The sequence below is a fragment of the Aythya marila genome (genome assembly GCF_965140915.1).
Source record: "Aythya marila genome assembly, chromosome: 14".
Lineage (NCBI taxonomy): Eukaryota > Metazoa > Chordata > Aves > Anseriformes > Anatidae > Aythya > Aythya marila.
In genome coordinates, this window is record NC_139055.1 from 7,291,994 (window position 1) to 7,314,396 (window position 22,403).

General features: G+C 47.2%; 1 protein-coding gene across 3 annotated transcripts; it reads right to left on the reverse strand.

The window, feature by feature from the left end:
- Positions 1 to 1,122: 1,122 nt before the first annotated feature.
- On the reverse strand, positions 1,123 to 21,681 carry ECSCR (endothelial cell surface expressed chemotaxis and apoptosis regulator). Of its 3 annotated transcripts, none has more exons than XM_082771407.1 (11): positions 21,553 to 21,681; positions 11,605 to 11,649; positions 10,980 to 11,024; positions 8,965 to 9,075; positions 8,388 to 8,435; positions 6,459 to 6,506; positions 5,780 to 5,878; positions 4,409 to 4,507; positions 3,767 to 3,803; positions 2,306 to 2,405; positions 1,123 to 1,755 (listed from the first exon to the last, which is right to left on the reverse strand). In XM_082771407.1, exons 1-11 carry the CDS (start codon positions 21,608 to 21,610, stop codon positions 1,747 to 1,749), a joined length of 699 nt encoding a protein of 232 aa, XP_082627533.1. In that variant the 5' UTR covers positions 21,611 to 21,681; the 3' UTR covers positions 1,123 to 1,746. The 3 variants fall into 3 exon arrangements, with proteins under 3 accessions (XP_082627533.1, XP_082627532.1, XP_082627534.1); XM_082771406.1 differs by having other exon boundaries at positions 6,426 to 6,506; XM_082771408.1 differs by lacking the exon at positions 6,459 to 6,506.
- Between the last annotated feature and the right edge of the window lie 722 nt (positions 21,682 to 22,403).

The following is a 22,403-nucleotide window of genomic DNA, read 5'->3' on the forward strand; positions in this document are numbered from 1 at the left end:
GTCGTGACCTGGGCTCTTGTGCTTAAGCAAACTCACCGCCCTGGTGGGGGTAGGGTGAGCAGTGTCATGGTTTACTTCTTGGAAATTTTACTGGAAAAAAAACTTTAATAAAAAAGTGCTTATCAAACTACCTGGTGTGTATGTTAAAAATAGAAATTGTGTTGGATCTTAACAAGAGTTGTGAAACATCGTGTTTATTATGCTGAACACTTGGTTGCATGCTGTGAAGCACAGCTACCTTTAGCATTGCATGCTCCAGTAAGCATCTCGTAACCATCCCATAAAATTAAATCAAGCTAAATTACATGTTTCATTGGACTGTGCAGGGGAATATGTGCAGTTGATACCTATTTTGAGTGCTTGGCTAAATCTTTTTTTCCTTGACTTCACAATTTACCTTCAGGGTTGAGAGCTTCTGATGCTTGTGCTAGGAGAAATCAGTATCTCAGTGTTCTGCTGCCGGGTAAATGAGGTGCTCCAAGGTCTCTGACTCTGGAGCTGGTGGAGCTTGCAAGCGGGAGTCACAGTGGAGACAGGCAGAGGCAAAGGTAGTTGCAGAGTTTGTGCTTCAGTGCGTTATGCTGCTGAGTAAGGCAGCTGAGAGCTCCAGGACTACCCAACTGAGCACTGTTTCTCTTGTGGTTGCATGGAAGCTGGGTATTGATGTCTCCATCAGCCTCTGTAGCTCTGCTGATAAGGATGTGATTTTATGTAGGTGACTGGCAGCTGGGGCTGAGCCAGTGTGGGCCATGATACAGACAGTTCCTGGTGTGAGATGTCGTGCCTGTGAGGGAACATCTCCTTACCCTAGTGACTGGGGGATGCGTTGGTGGTGTGTGGTCCTGTGGTAGGGTGGGAGCTGTGCGTCTGCCTTTGTGGTCTATTGGGAAGCTCTGGAAAGCAGTGGCACAGAAGACTGAAGCTCTCCCAGCAAACTCAGGCTGACGGCGTTCAGGAACTGGAGTAGCTCAGTGTTTTGCTTGTGACTGCTCCCGCTTATGCTCAAAGGCCTGTCTATGCATGTCGTACAAGACTCCTTGTATGTTGGACTTGTGGGAAGACACCGATCTGTCTGCCTGAAGCTAGTTATTGACAGCAAAGTATCTGAGATGGCAGCTTACATTTCAGCAGCACCTTTAATTCACGTCTTTCCAGATGCTTTACAGACACGGGTTAACATAGCCTCACAACAACCCTGTGAGGTAGGTGGGTACGGTCATCCCCCCCCGTGGGGACAGGGAGGCACCAAGCGTAAGGGGCTTGGAGCAGCTGGGCTGTGCTTTGACCTAGCACTTGGGCATCTCGGTCCCATCAGGCCTTCAGCTTCAGGTCATGCTTGTCTAAGGCATGGGTTTAGCTCAACGGGGGGCTGTGTTGGTTAACAGCCTGGCGAGCCTGTGGCTGTCTAGCACAGACTGTAAAGGCCATTAATTTAAGGCAGCAGTTTATTAGCCAGGTAGGTGGCTCCTTGGTGCTTCTTGCTGCTGGAATAATCTGAGGGTTTGAAGACATATCAAAAATACAGTTAGATATCGACCATTGAACATGACAGGCTACAGCTGGAGAAAGCCCATTTCCCTCCTCCAGTCGGAGAAGCTATATGGGATACTACCATAAATGTATTGATCAAAAAGGGCATAATAATTTATATAAAAAGTCCACCCTTGCTCTTTCCCCAAGGGGGGAAAAAAAGCCTAGAAAGTCAGTGCTGGTAGTCAGGTGTCAGCTTCTAGCTCCGTGTTGGCTTCATAGCACCTGCAAAAGGAACAAAACGTGGCACATCAGCAGCATGTTTGGGCTGGCAAAAGAAATTAAGCAACGTGGTCCCTCAAATAAAGCCGAAGTGCAAGTTTAGCTTTAAAACCTACAGTGCTGTGTATTATTCATGTGGAATGGGTCTGAGAGTAGTGATGGGAATGTTGCCAACATCACCAACAGCTCTGCAAAGCAGGACGGAGGGAAGCATGGACTAGAGGGTGGGACCTTGACTTCAGATCAGCAAGCTTTAGCTCTTAATTTAATGACAAATGATTCTAGCTCTGGCTGGCCCTAGGTGATGGCATCTATAAGTGTGAAGTATACTTGATGCCTTCAGTTCAGGCAGCTTGGATGAACTTGAGATGGGGACCCAAACTTTCACCAGGCTCGCTGGAACCCAGTTGGACTTTTAGGTGTTTGCTGACAGCTGCTTATTACCTTTCTGAAGGAATAAGAGCAACAGAAATGCCTCAAAGACATGCACTTATCCAGCAAGAGAAATACTCCCCAGCTAACTTTCAAAAAAAGCAAGGCTTAAAAGGGAAACCTTCTCTGATGGCGGGTAACTCATGCTGTTGTTCATGTTGATGTTCTTCATGGAGATCAGAGTGATGCTGTTATCCTTCTCACTTGTGCCTGCAGAACAGCTGTCAGCAAAAGAAGGCATTAATTAGTCCAGGAAATAAGAAGGGAATTTCTTCACATAGAGGTAAACAGGCAAGGGGGCATGTGGGGACTGATTTGCACTATCTTCTGATCTGTTGTCCTGATTCAGGTGCATCCTTTGTGCTCAATTCCCCCATCCCCTGCCTCTGTGTTAAGATCTCTGCAGAGATGAGGAGTGCATTCAAATGATTTTGGATACAGATTTGCTGTTTGCCAGCAGACAGCACAGCTGTCTGTACTGCCAAGGTAGGCAGAATCAAGGAGCAGTGTGGATCCAGTGCTCTGTGACTACATTACCTTCTAGCCCTGTAGGCATTACCAGAACTGGAAGAAAAGGAAACATTATCGTGCCCTTTGTGCTGTGCTCTTAAATCTGCAGCAGCTGTCATGCAAAGGGAGCCCTGGATCTTTCTGCACCAGCTGCTGCTGCTCGTGTATTGCCAGCCCCTCTTCTGAGTGAGAGGTACTCACGTTGGGAAGCTGGGGTTCCTCTTTCTCCCTGCCCTGAGGGCTGGAATAGGCATTCAGTGCCAAAGGAGAATGGGTGACCTTGGTGTTTAGGGTGCCTTGGGGCATGGACTTCTGCTCTGATGTGACTGCAGATCACTTAAATACCCATTATGATAATGATCTAGGAACCACTGAGAAAAGATGCAAATTCTCATCTAAACCTTTAATGATTCTGCTCTCTATGTCCCTTGCTTCTTTTCACAGCAGGGGTGTTACCTTGCTGGGAAGGGATAGGAAAGTAGGAGCAATATATTTTGACACTTTCTCTCCATCTTAGGTCCCTTCCAGCCCTTGTTTTATGGTGCTTTCTGCGTGCAGCCTTTTTTCTTGGGCAGCAGTGACTGTCTGTGGGGTTCAGGCAGACCATTCTCCACTTGGTGCTTTTCTTCCAAAGGGCTCTGGGTTGCATCCCCTGCTCCCTCCCCCTTATCCCAATTCTGTTAGATAGCAGTAACAGGGATCTTGGAATATTTTTATTTTTATTTTTTGCAGGGAGTGATCTCATCTCACTGAGACTACTTTGAAATGCAGAACCCAAGGTTCTCATCTGTATCTAGGCAAGGAAAGACAAATTGCTTTTTGGAAGGTGATGAGCCTTCACAGCTATCAGTGCAGCTGTGAAATAGGGCCCCTAAACATTGAATTTCTACCTTCGACTCCATCAGACGCAGGATGAGGCTTTACCATCACTTGTGTTTTTTTACCTGTCTCAAAGTCCTGATTTTTTTTCTTCAAACTGGAGTAGCCAAAGCCACTTATTTCCCAGGCTAAAATGAGTTGTGGAATAAAACATGCATTTTCAACAGGGTGTGAATAGCGCGAGTGACCTTACCTCTCCGATACCATGGAGCTCCCCGGCTTCTGTTTGTCTGGAGGGAGAGAAGCAGTTGGTGATATGCAGGTGAGAAAACATGACAGCTATGCAATAAGTCAGCTGCACGCAGAATTATGTTGTACAGGGTTATAAATGAAATCCAAATGAGATTAGAGACACCACCGGACACTCGAGAGTTGATTAGAAAAAGTGCTTCAAATAATGTAACACTATACAGGCAGGACTGAATGTTTTGCTGCCTGTTCAGTTGCTAGCATCCTCTGGTCTTCTGGCAGCTATCTGTCGTGCTGTAGATCAGTCTTGCCCTCTAGTGGGCAGTGCTTAATGGGAAATGGGATTCTGAGAGAAAATGAGTGTCAAACTCCATAATTTCCGCTGGAAGAGCTGCCTGCCTGTGAGAATGGGCACATCTAACTGCAGCATGTGCAGCAGTTGAGGCTGTTTCCTTGTGCAGATGGATCTGGACAGGGGTTTCAAAGAGGTGCTCACACTCCATTCCTAACTGTGAAATCTGTATTTCACTTGGGCTTCAAAATGTCCTGCCAGGTAAGATTTTTTTTCAAGGGTGTCCTTCATTTAGGAATTGCCAAATAAATTTAGTAACCAATGAATTTTTTCATTGTGGTCCTGGGCAAATACCTTCTGAGTCCTTCGAGCGGTTACACTTGAACCTCAGGCTGACCACGCTGACGAGGATGATCACCACCACGACCAGGATAACTATGAAGCTGATGACACCTGGGGATGGAGGAAAAACTGTCTGCTATTGATACAACAACACTCCCATCCTTGGCTTCTGGGGTAGTGCAGGGTCTTGACTCATCAAAATTTGGGTAGGAAATCAATATTTTCATTAAAATGAGCATGGGATGTAAGACATAAGGAAGCAAATAGTCACTAGAGTGAATGGTTTCACCCTCCTGTGCTTTAGCTTCAAAGGGCTTCTGGTGCATATTTAGGTGATAAGGCAGTGACAGGAAGGCAGAGGTCAGTTGATTACACTGGGGATTAATTGGGGTCAGCACATCTCTATTGCTGCTGAGAAATCTTATCCTAAAGGTGTGTAAAGTCAGATAAATACATAATATAATGGGGCGAGACAAGCTGATTGACTGAACAGTGTGAACTATCTCATGAACCAGTGGCCAGGCACAGATTTGATTCTGGCATCTGTAAATTGTGCTTTGTACAGGACTCTCATCCTGTTAAGGCAGTTTTGGGACTCAGTGGCTTCCCTTGTAGTACATAAGCAAATGATAAGCAAAACTTTTATTTCAGAAGTATTTTTAAAAGTAAAGATTTTTCCTACAGTGCAGTAGAAGCAAATTTTTTTTTCTTTTTCTTTTTTTTTTTTCTCCCTTAACTTCATGGAGGAAGGGGACAGTATACTCCAAAGCAGAGTGGATCTCTTAAATTTACCCTGTCCCTATCTTCAAAGCTATTGTCAGGACAAGGTCTGGTGTCTCTTGCCCCTTTCTTACACAAGGTCTGAATGGTGTAGAGGAGTTCTCTGCTTCCTGCTGGGAAGGGTGCAAGTGTACAAGGAGGGCAATAAGGCAGGGCTGGGGCAGAATATGAACAGGTTTGTGGGGTTAAAAGGCTAAGCTTCCTTCTACTAGGCAGGTAGTACATTTATTGTAGGCCCTGTCAGGGAAACCAGGGTGTAGCATGGGATAATTTTGTGCAGGTCTTGCTCTAACACAGCTGGGATGTGTCTTGCTCCACACTGGAGCTAGGAGCAAGATCCCCAGCTCAGGCATAGCCATGAAGGGCTTTCACATTCTGTCCTTTGTGTACTGGGCATGGCTAGGAGTATTTATTAGGTACCTAGCCTGCTGGTGCTAGGTGTCAAGAATTTTCCCCTTGTGCTTTGAACATTACAGGATCACATGTGCTAAAGAGAGAAACTGAGGCATTGTGCCCAGGGAAGCACTGTTGGAGCTGGGTGTCCAGCACTGTGTGACCTGACAAAAGACCCCCCCCTTCTCCCCATGTTGCACAGGACCTTACCAAAAGCTGCCACAGTCAGTGGAGACTTCTCGTATGTGAGAGTAGTCACGGGTGAGTAGCCAGAGGTGCCCAGTGTTGGGGTAACTGCTTCTGAGGTGCCTGCAAGGTAGGAGAAAAAAATAAATTTATATAAAGCTTTGCTTCCAGTGTTGGGAAGAGGATTTCTAGCAGCGTTGTGTGGCCTAACTCACACTTGCACTTTACTGAAGATGGTAACTAGCCTGCCCCCATCAACGTGAACAGCAAAGTAACATAGGTGGGAACCAGATTGCATTGGTGTGGCCCCCATTTATCAACGGTCTGAGGAAGTGATTCCCCACCTGCAGGGTTATCTGCTGGGATAGCAATGAGGAAGCTGAGTGTGGCAGGTAAAGGTGGATCCGGGAGGGTGTTTGAGGAAGGAGCTTGCTACGTGTCCTTACAACTTTTTGCCATGCTGGCACCTTTCCTGCTGTGACTCGCAGCCAGTGTTCCCAGGCTTGACAGATTACCCCAAAGTGCTGCTTCTGCAGAGCTTTACAGGATTTTCAAGGGCTACGTGGGACAGCTAGCGGCCCTTGGGTTCTCGTTAGCTGTTCACCATGCTGCCTGGAGCTAGCAGTGCAGTGGCATTGCTGCTGGCTGTGAAAAAGGCTGTGAAACGTACTGGTGCTTATCTCTGAGAGAAGGGAGAGAGCACCTTGAGTTGCTGCTGTTGTGGTACTCTCATTTCTCTTGGGCTCTTCACCTGCACAGAGGAAATGCAGAACGTGAGTCTTTGCCTTCAATATCACATAATAAGCAAACAAATTCATGGACATGCTGGAATGTTGGATGTATTCACAGTAAAGCTGATGATTTGCAGGAAAACGGGGGGTTTATTTTCAGGCTAAAACCTCCCCACTGACATTTTATGCTATTTTCCCTGAATCTTCCTTCAGGCAAGGAACTCAAATACCCAGGTATAACTGCTCATGCTTAGTTTCTGCAGTCCCAGATGCAGTTTTTGGTTAGACACAGCAGTTAAGCACTGGAATAGTGAACTAGAAAGGTTACAGATTTGCTTTTGCTTATGAACTTTGAGGCTTTAAAAAAAAAAGTTAAGGAGAGGCCATTCTACAAAATTAGTGTGTACGTTGTCCTGCAGGCTGTGTTATCAGGAAGTAATTAAGCTACTCTGAGTTGGGCTAACTTGTGTACCATATGCACTCTACCTGTGGCAGTACAGAATATTTTCCAAGCTAGGACTCCAGTTCTCAGTGGGGTAAACTGGCTTGTAAGAAGCTCTTTGGTATGTGACAGCTGCTTCCAATGCCTGTGTAAGCAGATTTAAGGCTGGCCTATGTGTTTTGCTTGAAAAAAAAACAACAAAACAAATCAAGAAAGGTCCTTTGCTGCTTTCTGATGTTTTGAATATCCAGTTTGTCTGCACTGGCCTTATTGAACAGCTACAAGTACTGTCAGGCCACTGAAAGTCACACTTTGCAGCTTAGATCATCTGTAGGCCAAGCAGGATTTCTTTCCTCTCCCATTCTCTCCCTCCCCAAAGCAGTGCCGGCCAAAAGCACGCGCTGCCTGGAGAGGTGTAGAACAGCTACTGGCACTGAGCTGGAGCGCAGGGAATGCAACTGTGGGCAGCTGCAGAGGTGCCCTGGAACTGGGGTTCCTGTCTTGCAGAAAATGTCAGGCTTTGCAATGTTCTTCTGCCAAAAGTCAGAAGAAAACAGAAATAATATGAAGTAACAAATTTTAACCAGCGAGAAACCAGTAACGGCATGGAGCAGAACAGTCCTAAGAGGCAGGAGCTGGTTTACAGCTACTAGCTGTATTTTTTCCACCAGTCATCAAACCCTTTGTTTCATTCTAAAATTGTTCTTTTAGCCACAGGTGGTGGGCAGAAGCTTTGTTTGCTGAGCCTGGCATGGATACCCCATTCCTGGAAAACGCTGGGTCTTGCACAACAGGAGACCTCTCTTTTGGAAGCATCAGCAGCATTTATGTAGCTGAAGATGTATGGAGCTTTTCAGATAAAGCAGGGCTATAATTAATAGCAATCTGCTCTGATGTAAAGGGCTCTTGGCTTAGCTGGGCACAGACGTGCTGGTTGGACATCTGTGCAGGCAGAGCTGACAGTGGGTTTTTAACCTTGCATGAGTCAGGGAAGATCTGAGAGGCAAAACAATTTTTCAGTCTTGACCATTGCAAATGTGAACCTTTAATGGAGAATCAGATCAATGTTCAGATTTCAGTGTTCCCACTTACCTGGCTTCTGTCTTTATTCTGAGAAAACTTACTGAATTCTCTAATTTTTGGTACAAGCTGGATTAAGCATACTATCAGAATTAAAAAAAAAAAAAAAAAGCATTTTTAAAAGGTGCTAGAAGTGCCACCTTGTTTCTAAATGTAGATCAGTCTTTCAGCTGTTCAAGTTTATCCCAGGCAGAAGTTGCTGAGTGGAATTGGTCTTGTTTTATCAGTGCTTGTAAGGATATCAGATGAATTTGGGTGTTACTGATGTCTTGATGCCGAGATAGGTCAGTGCTTCAATAACCTGCACTGTGTAAACCAAGTAAGCTAATTGCCATGAAATTGTCTGCACTTATTGTTAGTCTATAAAAAGACAAAGTACCTCGAGTTGATGAAGCTGCAGTGCTCCTGCTTCCATTAGATGTTTCATCTGGATAAAACAAGGAGAAGAGAATTAAGTCTAGAAGCTGCTGTTAACTGTGCTATGGAGAGCTGTTGGGTTTTCCTGAAGGGGGAAAAACTTTGTTTCTAGGCATGAAGCTTCCTCTCCAAGCAAAACCAAGATGCCCAGCTAGCAAGCCACACAGTGATTTGAGAGTGTACGTGAGAGGTGAGCGTGGGAGCGGTGTGCCAAGGACAAGGAGGCTGGGGTGTCTGTTCCTCCTCCACAAAGCTTTACCAGGTAAAGTGGGATTTGGCTTTTCCTATGCAGACTTTCTGCTCAGTTGTCACATCCAGACCATGGCTGCATCCAGCCACATGCTTTTGGGGGTGCTGGTATGAACTGCCCTTTTTTTAGCAAAGGCTGAAACATTCAAAAGCAGCTGCTACGGCATAAGTAGCGTGGCGTGGGCTGCCTGGGACTTTATGAAGCACCCAGGTTTGTGTGGATAAGCCAGGATGCATAAACTGGTCCTGCCTTGAGCAAAAATTGGAGTTTTCCATTTTCGTGCACTTACTCCGTGTGGGCAATGTTGGTGTTGTAGGGATGGAAGAGGATTTGGTTGTAGTAGTCTTGTCTGTGCAGGTGAGATTCAAGTCAATCGGTGCTGTTGACTTTACTGAAGGCTCTGTAGAGTAAGCAAAGAGTTACTTTAAAGAGCTCTGCTTGTTGTGAGCTCTGTTAAGAAACAGCTTGGTGGAGGCCATGGCTTCTGCAATGAATCCTCAAGCTCCTAGGAGGTTGTGCGTAATCTGCTAGGGAAAGTATGGGTGTGAGCAGATAAGGTAACAGTCCTGCTCAAGGAGTCAGGGTTTCTGTACTTTGACATTAACATTAACTTTTGCTTCTTTTGGCAAGGCTGCTTGTGTGCAGAGGAGCTGAGCTGGCAGGGCTCAGGAGCTACATGGAGAAAGTCTGGCTTTTGCCATCACTTTTTTTTTTTTTCCTTCACTTTGAAAATGGAGGGGTTTTATCTTGAAAGAAAGACTCTATCTCTGGACACTAACTGTCTGGAAGCCACATGTTTATTTGCTTGTTATATGAAATGCTAACTTTCATATTTCTTTTCACCAAGTCTCTAGGCACAAATCGTTCACTACTTGCAATGGTCTGGAAGCTCTGGCATCTTCCTCAACCTGGTACTCAGAGAAGCCAGAACATGGATCCTGTGGGTCCAGAGCAAAATAGGGAGGAAATAGGGAAAAAATCTTTCAATAGTCCTCTGCAAGGAAGAGTTGATCACCCATCTGGAATTTATAGGCAAGTTACTTATCTAGACTTTTCATGGCTTTCCAATAAAATGAGCAAAGAGTGAAAACAGTCTTATGCTTTCTTCTTTTATCTAAGTGCTTTAACAAAATATTTGGATTTCTGAGTGTTTTTTTTTTTTTTTTTTTTTTTTTTTTCCTCTGCAAAGCATAACAGCTGAGTAAGATCTTTTTTGGGATCATTTCCTTTGTTTTTATGGTCCCTCGGTAGGGGGAGCTATGCTTAGAAAGAGATCTCTTGCTATGGTTGAAAAATCTGACTCCAAAGAGGTAAGTGCACTAACAGATGTGGATCTGGAGTTGGAGAGATCTCATTGTGTGTATTTGGGTTTGTGTATTTGCAGATAGAAGCACATAACTCTTGCTAACAGCTCCCTTTGCCCACTTCCAGGGCTTCTGACTGTACCCATGGTAGCGTCTTGAGGCTGGTTTCAGTAGAAGGGGAGAACAGAAAAATGAAAAAAGTAAGGGAACTCCTCAGAGATTAGCATTACTTCTAAATATTTTTGTCCTTGTAAGTGATTTGACTGCTATTTTTATGAAAGTAGATAAAGCAACCCCCGTGCTAATAACTGTACTAAAACTAAGGCAGTACCTTGTGCTGGTGCAGGCACTGCAGTTCAGGAAACGCTTCCCCATTTCCTCTGAGAGAAACGAGGAAAATGTTTACCTGTTGTGTACGAGGTGCTGATGCTGTGCACAGCACTGGAATTTTCTAGTTAAAAAAAATAAAAAATCGTTCGGGCTTATCAGGAGAGCAGTACTGAACAATGAATGTAATGCATGGAAGTGCTAACAATGGCTTAGTTGCTGTTATTTCCCTTATGACACACAAGAGCCAAGGCCAGACCTTGTGTACGGGGCCCTGTGCTTAAATGTGCTCCAATTTGCATTAAGAGCTGCCCAGCGAAGTGGGTGATGCCAGGCAGGAGGACGTGGACACAGCCCAGCCTGGGCTTGGGGGAACTGCATCCTTTGTGCACACAAGACAGTAGCCCCCTTCTTCCCTTCTTCCCCACCCCAGTCCTTTTCCAACCTGCCACTGCACAACCCCATTTTGTCCCTTACAGAATAATTTATTGCTGGATGGGCTGAAAGATGGGCCCCTTACAAGCCAGACTTGCCAGGATGCCCCAAGCAGGACTTGTGGCTCTCCAGGTAAGCTCGATAGTCCTGCAAGCCTGTGCTGTCACGGGTGTCTGTAACAGCCCTTGGAGGGAGGTGGAGGGGAAGGCACAAGCCCTTCTCCTTTGCAGTGTATTACCTGAGGTATGGGTCTTTACTTCAGGGTTGGTTGATTGAGATCGGTCTGTAACACAAACAGACACGGAGGTGAAGTCTTCTACACGAGGCTCCTCGGTGGTGGGGTCCCTGCAGGGAGGTTTGAAGGATGGGCCAGAAAGGGACCCCTAGAGCCAATATGGGCTGAAAGGGTGATGGGAGCAAGAGGTGTTAAGGAGATTGTCACTGTTGTGGCTACAGGGATCTGCAGGCAAAGGGATTTTGGCTCTGAGGATGTGTAGAGCAGAGCATGTGATGGGGAACAGCTGGGAAACATCTGGGGAAGCAGGCAGCAACGATGAGGTGGGATCACCCTTTGCTTTCACTGGGCCTCCTGGAAGGCAGCACTGTTCTTCCCGACAAGGCTGGGAGGCAGAGACCAGAAATAGGGTATCACTACTAGGTTATCACTTGGGGGTACAGTGCCCTCCATCAGCCCTGGAGATCTGGGGAAGGACGGTGATGGGCAGGCAGAGGTGAGCAGTGCAGGGTCCTGCAAACAGGTGCTGCAGCGCCTTTCCCATCTGTGGCCTCTCCGTTTGCATCTACACGGGGGCTCCTGCACCCATGTCCAGACAGACTTTAAAACATTGTGACCCAGGAGGTACCTGCTACAGGGTGGACTGTGGAGGCGTCTGTGGAGGCTGTAGTACCTGAAATGAAACAACAGAAGTACATGTATTAACAGTGCTAATGTGACTCACATTAGCGTTCTTGCTGGTTGTGTGATTTGGGTTTTCCTCATCTTCTGAAGGAATGACTTTGAAATACATAATTTCCTCCAAAGCATGAGCTGGGTAGTAACAAGCACTGTGTGAAACCATTTGCTTGTATGTAAGAGCTTTAGGTTCTGTCTGAGATAGAACTAGTGTTTATAGAGCCAGGATAAATGCCCTCCTGCCCCCACGAAGCCAAACCCTTCAGGGAACTGCCTTTCTCTGCTATGGGGAAAATGCAAGGCCATATAAATCAGTGGTGTTTCTCCCTCCCCATGAGCTGCTTGCCTCCAGCTCAGTCTTGGCAGAGAAGGGCCATTTGACCTGTTTTCTAGAGCTGTTTAAGGAGTTAAAACATGTTTGAAAGCTTTGAGACCCTGGAGACCTTAATGAGTGGATGGATGAGGCTTGTAAATGTTTCCAGGAGCTAATGGGACTGTTTTCTCAACTGAAAATGTTTTGTTTTGCTTGTTTGTTTTGGATTTATGACAAGGCATCCCTAGACCAATCTTCTGTGTTGCCTGCCCTCAGAATACCTGATGTTTTTCTTTTAAGTCTCAGCTCCTGGAATGCTATGATTAGGTAGGTGCCAATTAAAAGTGCTGCCATTTTAAAAGGAAAAGGAAATAAACCATTTCCCATATGTGAGGACAAGGACTGTAAGAGGTAAGTGCGCTTGATACTTAAATCAAAACTAACTGGTATAACTTTGAAAAGGTGACTTTTAGTCTGTCATTTTGAAATGCAATCCTAGCTGGCACTTCTAAATGGTTATTGAAAGTGATCCTGATGCTGCCTGTGGTTAAGATGCATGAAAGAAACCACATTACAGCCAGAGATCGCACTGGGGACCCACCTCACCAGAGTCCCACAACAGCTGATAGCTCCTAAAGGCTTTGGACAAAAAAGGATGGCAGTAAAGGTTGAATTCTTCCAGTTTACTGCCCTTGCAAGGTGTTGTGGCCCCTGGGGTAAGGGCAGGGGAGATTCAGTGAAGCAGCACCAGCGGGAGCACCGCGGTGCTTGTGTGTGCCCCTACAGCCAGACTGGTGCACCAGGCTCACCTCGCTTGTTCTTACACTCCCTTTGTCAGCAAGCCTGCAGGAGAGCTAATCTCCAGGCTCCCTTTCTCATCAAAGAGAGGATCAGGGACTTCTAAATCCCTATTGATCTGATCTATTTTAGATTTCTGTTGTACAGGGAGAAGGAGGCACAGCCTGCGACGTCCGGCTTCTCGCCAGGAGCTGTAGAGGTGGTGTAGGTGGTGAACTTCGTGGTAGGTACCTATGCTGTAGCTGTCTGAAAGAGGTCAGATGAGTGCCCTGACGGTGGTGTATATCTGGGATGAGATCTTTAGCATGCAGCGTGTGTGGGTTATCGCAGCTTGGCTCGGAGCCCACCCCTCAGGGGACTGTCTGGGTCTAGCGAGCTGCTGATTGATGTCATTTTTCTCACGCAAACTGTCTTGGAGCCTTAATTGTTTTCTTCCTCTAAGGCTTTATGACAACGATCCCAGCCAAACAGGAACCAAAACAGTGTGTAAACCACTGAATACATAATAAAACATAGCCACTTTCAGTGTAGGATTTGGCTATGAACTTGACTTTTCAGAACTTTTTTTTTTGCTTTTTTTTTTGTTTTAGTGTACTGGGCGGCAGGCCTGCAAAACCTGACTTTTCCAGTCCGTAAGAGAAAAACGAGAGGAGATGTGATTAGATCTGTAGTTACATAGAAAACAGATTAGCCCCTTCCTTTCTACCTCCACTGGGAACAGGACCAAAGAACTAGGGCTCAAACTGCAGTAATAAAAAGGGGGGCAATAGGAAACTGCCTTCACATAAGGGTAGTGAATTGCAGCGAGTGATTGCGTAGGAGAATAGTGGGATTTCCTCTGGAGCTTTTGAAGAGCAGGTGAAATGAACATCAGTCTAGTAATGGGATTATGGGCAGATGCAACATCACTTACTGGATCAAGTAGTGTAATGGGGGAAGAAGAGATTTTTTGGGCACATGGCTGTTGTTAAAAGGGCTGAGATGTTTGTTTTGAGGCTGGGGAGTGCACCCCTCTGCAGCCCTGCCACCGTCTGCTCCCAGGGGGCCAAGCTGACTCCATGGAGAGGGTGCAGTGACGTGGGCTGTTTCCTTTGACCCCAGAAATTTGCCAGGCTTTCTCTCTGGTACTGGCTTTCCTCTTGAGCAGCTTTACAACACAGTTTCTGGATGTTGGTTTGCACATGCCTTGAAATACTCTGCCTACAGTCTGTACAAAAAATGTATTGGGATAATCTTGGGGGCCCATAACCTCTCGTAGCTGCCAAACTCAAACAGTTCATCTTTCTCCATTGCTCTTGCAGAGACCTTGTTCTCCCATGGGTAGAAGTAACTGCATGGGACACATTTCCTTCTTGAAACTGGCATAGGAGCTTTTTAGTGTATATGTCACATGAAAGCATCAAGAACTATTATTTACACTTTGTTGAAGGACAAGGGAGAGGAAGGCTTCTGAGCTGGTAGTTTATTTCAGCATTTTTGGGGTGACGGAGGAGAAATCCGAGAGCTTGAACTGAGCCTCTAGGGACAGGAGACACTGAGGGAATGGCAGATGACTGCTGCCCTTTGCTGGCAGAGCTGACGGCTCACAGAAAGCTCAGAGCTCAGGCTCCCCAGTGCTAGGATAGGAGGAAGAGGCTCTCAGTACTCTTCCACCACAGATCAGCCCTTTGCCGAAGGTCAGACTAGAGCACTGGCTCGTAAGTTCCCAGAAAACACTATGCCAAAGTAAACCTGAGGTTACTGTAAAATACATCAGCAAGCAGGTTTTTTTCAGGGCACAGTCCCTGGAATTCACCTGGCCAAGTAGATGCACACCCTGGCTGTCTGCATCTGAACTTTGCTACAGAGGAGTGACCAGTCTTGTGTGAAGAGGCCAAGGGATGGAGAAGCCTTCTGGCACTTTGCTCGGTAATAAATGGCCCTTCTATAAACACAACAGCACATTATTTCAAAGCGGAGCATGTCTGGCTCTGACTTCTGGCCCCTGGTTTTTGTTACGCCTTCTCTGCCAACTCAAATAATCAAACATCCCATGATGTTCGCTGTTTTCGTTTGGTGCTGAGCATCCCAGCTAAATTCCGGGGGACAGACATGTGGAGCAGGAAGAGACCCGGGCTGTGCCGTGGGGCCGGGCAGCAGGATGTGGGTCAGAACCAAAGCGCCGTGTGTCATAGCATCCTGGGGGGCTGCTGTGCGAGCCCTGCTGCGGTGGCACCTGGCCACGGCACTGTTTCCTCCCTGTGCCCTGCCAGCAGAGCCCTGGCTGCAGCAGCTACGTAAACAGCTAGTGATAACGGGCAGGACACGGCCAGCACAGCTGCAATTGCAATCCACATCAAAGCCATTCGGATGACTTGCCATTGAGTGGAAGCAGAGCCAAGCTATTTGGGTGTTTGGGTGCAGGTGATTTACGGCAGGGCTGTGGGTCTCTAGGTGGGAACGGGGAGCTTGCTGAGGGATTTATCATGGGAAGTGATGTTTTCTGCTCCTGCTGGGATGGGAAGCTCCTGATTACTGACCAGAGCAATAGGGCTCCAGAGAGGCACAGTGAGGCCGCAGATGGATTTCTTTTCTCTGACTCAGAGCTAGCTGTTCCGTGGTTAATTTTTGCAGCAGATGAGAAGGGAATTTTGGATTTATTTGCAGCAGTCCTTCTGTGATGTTAGGTGTGAGTGTCAGACAGAGAACAGAGGGGCCTTCCCATGTAGCCTTCTTTCATGGCAGCTGAGAAGTTCCCAGAGCCAGATGCTCACCCCTCAGAAGAGCATAGAAAGATGTTAAAGAAAAAGAAAAAAGTGTTTTTTAGGTATTCCCACTTTAGTATTTTAAGCTAGCCTTTTTCAGGGCCTTGGTATAAAGTACTGCTGTACCAGACACCCAAGTCAGCTGTTGAAAAACATTTCAGCAGTCTTCACACCAGGCTCAGGAGGGCTTGCGATGCCCAGTCTGTTCTGATACTGGATGAGTTCACGGGGGGGCTCTCTGGCACCAGTATGAAGGTACCGGGACTGGTCTCATCCACGCAGAACTGGTGGGGGAGAGGCACCCTCTAACTGTGATGTGTAGTGCTGGGCTCCTCTTACGCAGCAGTTTTTGGGGGAGATGTTACAATTGTGCATCAGGGAGCTCTAGACCCTGCGTGGCGCCGTACAGGCTTTGCTGTACCAACCTTGTGTCACCTTCTGCTTGCAGGTTGTATAAACAAAGGCTGTCAGAAGAGACCTGACGATCTAAAATTAGACTTTTCGGTTCATGTATTGCTGCTTCAGTACACTCACCCATGACAAAAATACGCTGACCACTTCACGCGAGTGCAGCTGTTTCCTGGGTGAAAGGCAGCAGCTGTTGAAGCAGCAGAGAGCAACACCACTTAACTGTTGTCACTTTTACGTGAAAGAAAATGCTGCATTAGGGAACCTGGAAGGTGCAGAGCTCCCATTTCATTAGGCACCTAAGGAAAGGTGCCTCTGCCTAGCAGGTCTCGGGACAGGATGAGGCAGAAAATGTGGGAAGAGAGAAGTGTTGTTATGCAGACCTGATAACTGACAGTCTAAATTAGGTCCCAGCCCCACAGTGGTATTTAAACACCTAATTCTCAAATGACATTCGAGGGGTTTGGCAGCTCACTGCTACATGGTTCTGAATGGTAATGGCTTGGCCAAAGCGTTACGGAAAGTTCAGAGAGGCAGGAATTCAGCCCGGATCTTGTCAGTGATTCAGAACAATCCTGGCCTTCCTCTGCTCCTCAGGGCTGCACCCAGGTCTGGGCATCCTCTCCGAGCATCGTGCTCCATTAAGCTGTTCTGGAAGCAGATCAGTCTTCTGGCGGAAGCCAATTAAAACCCACTTGAATGTAGAAAACAAGCCAGAAGACAAACAATGTGGGGAAGCCACATGCACGGAATGGGACCTGTAACATCGCAGTATGCGATGAAGTGGTTTTGTTTTTCCCCACTAAAAAATGGTTGCTCCTAGAAGAAAGTAACAGGGCTTTTTTTTTTTTTTCTTTTTTTTTTTCTTTTTCTTTTTCTTTTTTTTTTCTTTTTTTCTTTTTTTTTTTTTTCTTCCTGGCTGCATCCCTGAAGCCTGGTCCATGCACTTCTCTGTAATGTTTGAGGAATAAATGTGTACTCCAAGCAGGCTGCCCTGCTGTGACCCTCCCAGCTACTTACTGGTTACAGTTTTCTCCACAACATGTTTGTTTTTGAGCTCTGCTTTGTTTTCTAGATGCTGGGAAACTGAGGTGCAGAGAAGGCATCGTGAGCTGCAAGCTCGTTGCTCAGCGCTGCTTTCACGCCTTAATTAGGCTCTCAGCCCAGGTTCTGCTTTGTACAGGTCACCTTGCAGGTGGTCCTCATTATCTTGTAGGATTTTGTTCCTAACCAAACGTGTGTTCCAGCTGGTGCAGGGATCAGCTGCTGAACTTGCTCATGTGCTGTACCTCTGGACAGATGTCAACAGAGCCCTGTGACAGCACACAGACTGCTGTCCCCTGCAGCAGGGGATCAGTGCTGGGTACTTGTCAGGCACATCCCCCTTCCTCCAGGTTCCTGGATGCTCTCAGTCACAGTTTCCATGTTTATTCACAAGTTTTTTTTTTTTATTATTATGATTTCCAAGAATTCCAAGATATTTCCCAGTGTTTCTTGGGTAGAATTGTGGCATTGCTGGTAACAGCCAGGTTGTGTGGTGGTTCTGAAACACACAGGAATGCCAGCTGCTGCTCAGTTCAGCTCCCACTTAGTGACCTGGGAATTAAGGTTTGTACAGGGCTGGTGGTACAGGGAACTCTCCTAATTCCCATTCTTTTCACTTTCTTTTCTCAAGTCTCCTGGCTTGAAGGACAGGTGAAGCGGTCCTTGCCTGGATGCATTCATTTAGCCCCAGCATTGATGCTGGGCAGGTACCTTTCTGCTGTTCCCTGAAACGCCACATCTTGCAGAAGAGGCAGTCAAAGCTGCTTGACCTGACAGGCTCCATCTGGCTCCAAATTTTAGGTGAGTGACCCTGACAATATCACCTATTTTTATTCCTATTTTTTTTAATAGATGGGAGTTTTTGTATTAGTCCTGTCTCATATCTGGTGAAAACAAGGCATGGGGTGCTAAAACACAAAACCCAGTGGTTCTGTGTCCCACCCAGTGCATTGTCAGCTGTGACGTGCTGCTCCTTGGCTAACAATTGCACTGACTTCAGTTTGACTCCAAGGCTCTTAGCTGCTCCAGAGTCACTTCTAGCTAACACGAGAGGAGCTTATTGGGTCGTATGCCTGGAGCTGCTTGCTCAGAGCTGTGCCACCTTTGGAAGTGTGCAGAAATTACAGTTGTGTGTGGTGGGGGGGGGAAAGCTGGGGGTGACCCAGTGTGGCAAAAGCCTTCTTGCATCCCTTCTCTTGCTGAGAACTACTGGTGGCCATCACCAGGTGCAGAAAGGTTTGCTTGGCTTGTTCTGGAGGGTGGATGGATGCACTCCACATCTCTGTGCCCCCCTCTTTCATGTTGCTGCAACCTACAGCTCAGTGTGAGCACTTTCTGCCTCTTCACGCGAGGTGACAAGCCTGAGCTATGAGCTTGCATCTGTGCTGCAATGTCCCTGTCCCATCGCTGAGTCCAGAGCCTTGATCATGGGAAGCTGGGTCCCAGACCAGTGCTTTCTCACCAGCAAGTGGTAAGAAAATTCTTACTAAGCTGTGAAATTTAACTGCTAGTAAGGCAGTACTGTTTTACCACATTCCTGCTGTCTTACCAGGTTTGTAGGAAGTTTTACCAACTACTGGCTTTAAGGGCAGAGTCTCCTTGAAACCTCTGTGTTTCCAAAGACCACCACAACCAGAGATACTAGATGGGGCTCTGCTCCTTCCTGCTGTACTGCAGTGATTCTTCTGAAGGGCAGAAACAGCCCCATAAATCTACAAATGCCTGAAGGGGAAGCTACTTGTCACTGCCATGGTTGGATTATGTTGAGTGGGCTCATTGTGAAGTGAAGTAATGAGACCTCCCAGCTGAGGCTCGGCAGTGATGCCTTTTGCTGGTGCTGTGCGAGGCACGGATCTCCTGTTTCTAGCCTGGGCTGGAGCCCATACGTTGGCTTTCCCAGCAGGAGGGTTTTTGCTCTGCTTACCAGCACTGTCTCCTCCAAGGACACCTGTTGTTGACTCACGTATTGTAAGGAACATAATTGCTGGAAACAGCCTCCAGTTAAGTCAGCTCTGCAGAGTCATCAGCAGAGTTTCATCTAACTAGAAGGGAGCAGTTTGTTTTGTGAACAAGCATTTCTCCGAACCACCTCCTGCTTTCTCTTCCTTGTACGTCAGGCCAGGGTTGCTCTGGCCTCTCCTTTTTGCCCAAGAAAGGTCAGGGAGGGGTCTTGGGGATACCCTTGGGCATCACTTGGCATGGACAGAGACTAGCAAAGAAAAGAGCTGTCTGCAAAGGTGGAGAAGCCTTCTGCCACTTGGTGGTATAAGAAACAGGATCTGAACTAGGTGTCTTTAACGCTCCTGCGATGCCAGAGAAGACATCTTGGCAGGTGTATTTATAAAAGCATTGTAATTTGTTGTGGCTGGGGCCAGCATAAATCTCTTATATGATCTTACAACCACCTGAGTGTCTAAAGAATACAAATTCTGTCCCCGTTGTCTGAGGAGCAAGGCAGAACAAGCAGCAGGAGTCAGTTCTAGGATGCACTGGATGATGCCCTCATCTTGGGATGCAAGTGTTGTCTGGAAGTTCTGCTGTTACTGGATGTCTGCCCTCTGTCTGCACCCCATTTCTTTGATTACCTCTGGGCCGTGCTCCCTGTGGCAGTATCCACTCACTGCTGCCATGCAGATAAGGAAAGCAGCAATCAATGGGAAAATGCTGCTGGGTTCTCACCAGCTTCCAGAAGGAATTTTGCAGTGGAAATCTTTTGTCTGGGAAATGCCTGCCCATTGTAATGGAAACTGTTCATAGGAAGAGGTTTGTTTGGACAAATTTTTCGTTAAGCGTTTCTATGGGATGGAAAAAAGATTGGAAGTGGTCCAAAACTTCCCACTTGAGCGATTTCAAACTAACAGTAGTGGAACCTTCCTTCAGAAGTAACTGTAAGCTTAGGAATTCAAATTAATAAAATTAATTAATAAACTAATGAACTTGCAAAAAACACCAAAAACCTGTGTGGAGAGTAGCTTCCAGCCAGCTATTCTGCACAATGCTGGGGCTTCACAAGGTTACTTCCACCTGCTCAAGAGCAAGGAGACCACCGAGCTCTTCTGCCTTAAGATCTCCTAGTTCCCTTCCTCAGCTGCATGCATGTCAGGGAGCCAGCAGCATCTCTGACCTGCTCTCTGTCCCTTTCACTTAGGCTTCTGCAAAAGGCAAAGCAGCAATAGCCCCCAAGTAGCTTTAATATAACATTGGCTTTAATCTTCATTTCATTTCTAGTTCAGAGCTGTCATGCAAATATAATGATACAAAACACACAATAATGTTGAAGGCTGGTTTTGACTGAAGCCAGAGGTCCAACTGCAGCACAGCAAGCACCAGCAATGCCATTCTCATCATTTGCACCTACTGGCCCTGTTGGCACCACACATCTGGTAGGAACAGCCTCTGCCCCGTGATTTGAAGCAGACTGCAGAGAACAGAGTTACAGTGACGCACTCAGGACTGAAGGATAGAGGTGGCATCCCTTCCACCTGATCCTGCAACAGCTGGGGTCAACCTGGGGAGCAAATATCTTGGGTAATGTGATCAACTGAAGGCAGGCGGGCTGCTCCTGGCAGAGTGCAGCTGACTCAGAGTGCTGACAACCTTGATAACATCCCTGTCTTGTGCGAGCCATGCCAAATATTTGTAAGGGGGAAGAAATGCACTCTGGCCAGGTATTAAGAAGCACAGCAGCATGGCCAAGGGGCTTCAAAGTTCCGCCAGGCACAATTTACCCCTCTGCTGAAGTCAGCAGCCCTCTAATAAAGAGACATTTTCCAGTCTATGTGCTCTTCCTTCTGAGAGCTAGCACCTGACTTGTCTTCATGTTCCGTGTCTTTTAAAAATCCTCTGAATACCCATGCAGTGGCTGTAACCTATAGGCAACTTCATGGTTTAATAATAAAATCTTTGGATTTAAGAAACACGGTATTATTTTTAGGTGGCTTTCTGTTAGAAGCAGCAGTGACATGCAGTCTGTGCCTCTGAATGCCTCTGAGCTCACAGCTCCTACAGCTGTCACCAGCACAAGAGGTGGCTGGATGCAGGAGAAAGCAACCTGTCACACTTCACCACGGGAAACCCGTTCCTTGGAGGTACGCTCACTGCATCCCCCACCACGACCCACGTGTGAAGGAAAATTAGGAGCAGAATTACTGCAATAAGGACAATACACGTACTGCGTGAGTCTTGCACCTGACTTATGCACTCTTTGTGTTTACATCAGCAAGAAGAAAATTTTAAGTCAAGAAAAAAAATTACTTCTGAGGAAAATGTCCTGTACATGTAAAAGTACCACCTTTACCCTTATTTGACAGAAGCCACTTGCTACACAGTGCCTCAGTATGCCTCAACAGAAACAAGCCTTTTGTTAACCAGAAAACAATTTCTGCTATTCCAGCACAGTCAAACAAACCCCATAACACCTGACACGGCCAGATTTCCCCCAACAACCTGACTCCTGCCACCCCTGAATTTAAAGCTCGGGCTTTTCTGGCGGCAACTACTCCACGCTTAAATCTCTGTCCGGCTCCCTTTGGGGGGCTGGGCTCCCCAAACCCACCCCTGGCACTGTGTCACCATCCTCGTAGCGCCTTACCTCTGATGAGCACGCAGCCAAACAACCACAGGAGCGGGTGCACGGACGGAGCCAGCATCTTCCCCTCGGCTCGTGGCTGTGCAGCTCGGCTGGGGCTGTGTCCATACCGAGAGTGAAAAGAGGGTGAGGAACGATTTGCCTGCTTGGGCTGATTCTAGCAGAGCTTCCTGTTAAAGAATAGAAGGAAATGGGCTGAATCCACAGGGGAACTGTGTTTTTTAGCCCATTATGGTCGGAGAGGATATGAGACATCGCTTACCGACGGCAAAGGAAACCTCGCCATCGATGTGCTGGGGAGTTCAGTTCTCATAGCAGGGAGAGCAGCGGCACAGCGGGCCTGCCCGGCCTTGGGCCTCAGTAGGGTCTTTGTAGTACTGTTTTTTTTTTTTTTGGAGATTACGTCTGGGGCAAGGGTGTGCCCCAGGTGATCTGCTCCGCATCAGTTGTGAGGGCTGCGCTGGTCTGGAGGAGCTGGTCATCCCCTGAGAGGGGATTTCTTAAAATCCCTGAGAGGGGTTTGGAAATACCTGATCCTAGTGGAGCTGGGCTATCTCACGGCCCATGCTCCCCTTCTTTTGAGCCCTCGTCCTGCTCCTCCCCGTGCATCTCCAGCAAGCGTGGGCACAGGACTGCTGGTTTTGGGATGCTGCTTTTTGGGTAGCAGCAGCATCCTTCCCCACAGGGCGTCCTGCACGAGACAGGTTTAGACCGACCCTAATCCCGTTCTTTGATCAAACTGGAAAATTGGCTTGGTCCTGCCCCCCATCCAGCCCTGCTCACCAGGGGGCTCGGGACGTTCAGCTTTTTGGCCCTGACTTTGTGCTGGGTTGGGCACCTGCCTGCACATTCTG